Source organism: Theobroma cacao, chromosome 8 (genome assembly GCF_000208745.1).
Source record: "Theobroma cacao cultivar B97-61/B2 chromosome 8, Criollo_cocoa_genome_V2, whole genome shotgun sequence".
Lineage (NCBI taxonomy): Eukaryota > Viridiplantae > Streptophyta > Magnoliopsida > Malvales > Malvaceae > Theobroma > Theobroma cacao.
This window is the reverse complement of record NC_030857.1, coordinates 17,852,830-17,858,837: the sequence shown is the minus strand read 5'-3', so window position 1 is coordinate 17,858,837 and position 6,008 is coordinate 17,852,830. Positions and strand designations below refer to the sequence as shown.

Here is a 6,008-nt window from a genome sequence, read left to right as displayed (position 1 = left end):
TTTGCAAACTCCCAACATAGCAGGAACGAGGCTTTGAACAGGAAGAGGAAGAGGAAAGTTTGATTTGAATGAGCAAAAGAGGGTGGACTGGGAGTAGCAGCGGGTTTCAACTTTTGACCACCCACTCGCTCCTTGCTTTGCTTCTTCTCAAATAACAAGACTGGGTCTCCGCTCACCAACAAACCGCGTCTTCCTACCCTTTCCTCATCTCCCCCACATTTTGTTCCCTCTTTAAACCACCCTTTTTACGCCATAATCTCCTAATTTCCCATCCCGCCATGAAATTCTTATCAAAGCTGTTTCCATGGGTCTTTTCTTTGGTGAATCCCACCGCGTTTCTCTCCTGATTTTTTCATTTCTTTGTACTGTTTCTATCTGTTCCTCACTCTCCTCAGTCTCTATTTCTGAGACTTCTGGCCTGACATTGGTATGTGCCTTGGAACCGCAACGATCTTCTCTAAATTGTTCTAGCTTTCCTCCCGGTATTCAAACCCCTTTCAACTCTAATTATTCGTTCTCTGGGATTGTCTCTGGAGATGGGTTTTTATGTGGTTTGAGACCTTCTTTTTCCTCGTCCAATGTTTCAGTTATGCATTGTTGGAGATTCTCTAGCAACGGTACTACTATAGAGTTCAAACGGATTTACGAGGGTCCAGGTCTTAAACAACTTGATGCAGGCAACTCTCACATTTGCGGTCTTAATGAGACCAACGCTCTTGAATGTTGGCAGTGGCCTGGATTCAACCCAACCGGGGATCGAAACTTTTCTACAATTGCTGTTGGTGAAGGATTTTTATGTGGGTTATCAGAAGCTGGAAAGATTAAATGCCTTGGAAACGTTACTGGTATCTCTGGTCAAGAGCTTAGAGGGAGTTATAGCGTGATTGCTGCTGGCTTTACACATGCTTGCGCTATCAGTTTCGATAATGATTTGGAGTGTTGGGGGAATACGGTGGGTAATAAGCCACAGGGAAAATTCAAAGCACTGGCTCTGGGTCAAAATCGAAGCTGTGCTTTAAGGATTGATGAAACAGTTGTTTGTTGGGGGGAGAATAATTTCAGTCTGCCAAAGGAGTTGGGAGGGTATGGATTTTTGTCGATCGAAGCAAAAAGAAACGTTTTCTGTGGAGTTTTGACATTTAATTATTCTCTGTTTTGTTGGGGTGACACAGATTTTGCTTCCAACTTCATGGTATTCTCAAGAGTATTGCCAGGGCCATGTAGGGATTCGTGTCAATGTGGTTCATTGCAAGGATCAGGCTTCCTTTGCAACAATGGTAGATCTATTTGCCAAACTTGTAATACACCTGTCGTGCCAATAACGCCACCCCCGCCATCAGCTCCCTCACCAAGCAGTGATTTGAATGGCAAAATGGTAGCCTTTTTAGTTGTTGGTTGTGTAGGATCCTTCTGTTGGTTCCTGGTCGTTGGTTTCTTTGTCTTTAGATATTGCAAAGGTAGAGGATGCCGTGTCCATGATTCAGGTCCCCTGGATGAGACTGGTGGCCCAGATAATGCTGTTCCCAATCAGCCCCAAAGTTCCCAAGCCCCAACAGCACCAGCAGTTCTTGAGAAGCGTCTGAGCCAGTTGACCAGCATGGGAAATACAGGTTACTTGGAGGAATTTTCTTTACAAGCCCTGATTCAAGCGACCAACAATTTCTCTGAAGATCATAAAGTTGGGACTGGCAGTTTTGGTTCTGTCTACCATGCTACATTGGATGATGGGCGTGAAGTGGCCATCAAGCGGGCTGAGATAACATTCACTTCATCCTATGCAATAGGCACCAAACGTCAAGAAGATAAAGACACTGCCTTCGTGAACGAGCTTGAAAATTTGTCACGCCTCCATCACAAAAATCTCGTCCGACTATTAGGATTTTGTGAAGATTCCAATGAGCGTGTATTGGTGTACGAGTACATGGACAATGGCACACTCCATGACCATCTCCACAAGTTTCAAAATCCTCCCTTTATGTCATGGGCTGTGCGGCTTAAGATTGCAGCAGATGCAGCAAGGGGGATTGAGTACTTGCACGAATACGCGGTACCACCAATCATACACCGCGATATCAAGTCCTCCAACATCCTTCTCGACGGAAATTGGACCGCAAAGGTATCCGATTTTGGATTGTCATTGTTGGGTCCTGGGGACGATGAGTCACACCTTTCGCTGCGGGCAGCAGGCACTTTTGGATACATGGATCCTGAGTACTACAGGCTGCATCAGCTGACCACTAAGAGTGATGTGTACAGCTTTGGTGTAGTATTGCTGGAATTGTTATCAGGATGCAGGGCAATTCATCGGAACGAAAATGGGGTGCCAAGGAATGTGGTTGATTTCGTTGTTCCATATATTCTCCAAGACGAAATTCACAGAGTTTTGGACCCCAGAGTCCCACCACCAACCCCTTTCGAAATAGAGGCAGTGGCATACGTAGGATACTTAGCAGCCGACTGCGTAAGACCAGAAGGCCGAGACAGACCTTCAATGACTGAGATTGTAAGTAGCTTGGATAAGGCATTTGCGGCTTGTTTACTTCCCCCAGCCTTGTCCCGTTCCACTACAGACTCCTCCACGTAGCAGAGACATTGTACAGCAAAGAATAGTCAATTTTTTCCCCCAATTCCCTCCATACTGATTTGTTGATTACCAACCAATAACGTTAAGAGAATAGAAAGTGGTCCACAAAAAGGCGTTCTTCCCTTGTTTTGACAAAGTCATTAGGATTTATTTCCTTCAATAAGGTTGGGTTTTGAATTTGCCCAACGAAGACTCCAAAGGGGAGGTCAAAACAAAGGAAACCTTTGAAAGTTAGAAATAGGAAGGGACGGACATGCACGCACGGTTTTCTCAATCACCGAAGAAGAAAGACCCGCAATCATATACACGGTTAGACTTCTATTTAAATAGTAAACATTATTATTATTATTATTTAAATGAAGTTGGACCACCTACACAATTGTTCAATGAAAGATTAGTAATCATACCTACGCTGTTGTCACAACTGGTCAAAATATTCCATGGTCTTTAGCTTTTCGATGTACTTTTATTTCTTCCTCCAACTGTTTAAATTCAAATCTCTTTTACTAAAATTTAAAGATCTTTAACTTCTTATAATTTATATTTTGATTAAAAGGTTGTTCTCTCACAATCCTTTTTTAACTCTATTTGTTAAAATTTATGTATAATTAATTTAAACTTAAATTAAGATTCACTATTTTAGAAATTTAAAACACAAAAACATACTTGATTCTTGATTCTCGATTTCACTATAAAAATAATACTAATCAGATTAATTGTTGAGATTCAATGTACTAAGATCTACCCTCTCCTTAATCTACAAATCTCCAATGGGTGATGTCATAACGTGTGAGTCCGATAAAAGAGGCGTTGTCACAAATTATTTTGCTTATGAGTGATTGACCACATAATTGAAACTTTCTTTCCTAATGAGATCCTACACTTGTATAGAGAGTTGGAAAATCTAGACTACTTGTTGCTGTGTCTAGGGGATTGAATGGTCAGCTCCAAGAACTATTGTGGAGTTTATGTATGGAATGGAGCTTTAACAAGCAAAGAGACAAGAACTATTGTGGAGTTTGTGTATGGAATGGAGCTTTAACAAGCAAAGAGACAACTAAGATCTAGAGAATGGCCTTTTTTGGGACAAGAGACAACTAGGATCTAGAGAATGGCCTTTTTTGGGATCTTGTGGTCATTGTGGTTGTTCAAAATGACATGGTATTTAATGGAAAGCATTGGGACAGTTTTCAAGTTATTGATATCATTAAAACAAGGATAGCTGTCACAGCCCAATTTTCGGGCCATGACCGGCTCAAGGGACCAATGGGCTCAGCCCACCAAGCCTACTTACATGATCTTATACGCTAATCCATATTCCTTTAGAATCCGAAATTCATAATGCTCAATTACAATTCTTTTGAAAACAACTCATAAAACCTAGTCATGTATTCATAATGGCATCATCAACCATTATATACATACATATAATTTGACAAGTGAATCTCAGCATTTCATAACAAGTAGTCATATACACATAATTAGAACTTGACCGTCAACGGAGTGATTCTGGGCACGATTGTTAACACTTAGTGTCAAGCTAAACCTACCGAGCAATGTATAAGGTGGAGCACCTCGTCCTAGGATTCAATCACCTTTAACTCATGAAACTTAAAACATGAATTTTAAAAACGTGAGTATAAACTCAGTGAGTGAACATAGAAAGGGAACAAACAACGTTAAGGAAGGTTTAGAAAGCATGATGCACTTAAGTTCAAAACAATGCAATTTAATTTATCTCTATTTAAAAACTTCTCATTCAAACCCTTGGTTGTTTCGTTACTTAATGACAAAAGACTCATGAACAACAAGGAAGTTGAGAAGTGAAAACTTTAGTAGATTTAAAGCAAGTCAAGCATAATAGATTGACTCTCACCGTAACGAACAGGCATTCTTGCTGCAACGAAATTCTGGCCAGATAAAAATCCAAGGGGCTTTCACTGCCACCCGAAAAATCCACTCATGCCACATTGCACATTAAATTGAACACATTGACAATACTCAAGTTTTCAACAGTCAATGCAATCACATTTTAAATTCAAACATCTCTATATAGTAAATATGTATATATATAAGCATTTACACCACCGTCACTTCACCCGGCTGATGTGCATCATTACCGACATGTGCACTGCCCACTCCGCACATGCACGATTATAAATATCACAACAGCATCATTACGGACATGTACACTGCCCACTCCGCACATGGACTGTTGGTCTCCACTCATAGGGGATGACCTTCGCTACAAGCAACCCTTTCCTCCTTCAACGGTGGCTCCACTCGTAGGGGACAACCCTCGCTACAAGCAGCCTTTTTCTCCTTCAACGGTGGTAACAAACGATACCTATCAGAGCACTCGTAGGGAACAACCCTCTCTACAAGCCCTTGGGCGGAGAGTCACATTTCGTCACTGTTCACATGCGAGAGTTACCAAGGATCGGGTTAAACCCTTTGCTCTGATACCAACATTGTCACTCAATCGGCATGTGCACTGCCCACTTCGCACATGCACGGTTACATCAATTATACAAAATTACTTAACAATATATATATATATATATCATATATCTTTATATACATATCAACGTCATATAAAAGTACATAGATTCATCACAATCATGTTCCACATCACAAAAACATTTCACTAAAGGCTTGTTCCCATGCATTTTGAAGAAAAGATAATTTAAACAGTTTAAGTGGTTCGCTCTACCCAAAATATTTTTAGTGCAGGTTCACTCATCGATATTTGTTGAATCTTTACTCGACTCCAACCTCCACTAATGGTCTAAATGAAACTGTGGGGCCTCGTTGGGACCTATCATCACAACAACATCACAACCAATTCGATTTGCATAATTATAGTTCTAAAAGTTATCCACTAAATAATGTTCTACTAGTTATTTTTAACTAGCTTCCATCTACCATTAAGTGACTATGTATTTTCATTATTCTAGTCACACTACAATGAATAACTCACCTCAACTACAAAACACTCACCAATCTAGCCACTAGCCATTCTCAACAACTAAAAAGAAATCAACTCTATTTCACTACTCACCTTGGTAGCTTTACAATTGAATTTCTTTTCCAAAAGTTTTGAAACTATCATGAAAATCTCACTTTCTCTCTCTAGAACATCCAGCTAGTGAGAGAGTGTAATAAGGAAAGGTTTTTGAGGGTTTTATGGTGAAAAAATAGAAGAGCACAAAGAACTCTATGAAAGGGTACACAAAAACATGAAAAATCGAGGTTAATTCAAGGAAATATATGGAAATTCAAGGCAAGCTTTCATGGGGGGCGGGGGGTGAGAGAACGTGGGAGAGGAAGGAGAAGAAGAAGAAGTGCTAGAAATTTGAAGAACATCCTAGAAACTTAGATTTTTATGGCTTAAGTTTATCCATTTTTAGCAAAATTACCAAAA

At 40.3% G+C, this 6,008-nt stretch overlaps 1 protein-coding gene across 1 annotated transcript; it reads left to right on the top strand.

The window, feature by feature from the left end:
- LOC18593066 (serine/threonine-protein kinase-like protein CCR4) lies at positions 1 to 2,720 on the top strand. Its single transcript, XM_007020103.2, has one exon. It carries the CDS (start codon positions 305 to 307, stop codon positions 2,582 to 2,584), a length of 2,280 nt encoding a protein of 759 aa, XP_007020165.2. The 5' UTR covers positions 1 to 304; the 3' UTR covers positions 2,585 to 2,720.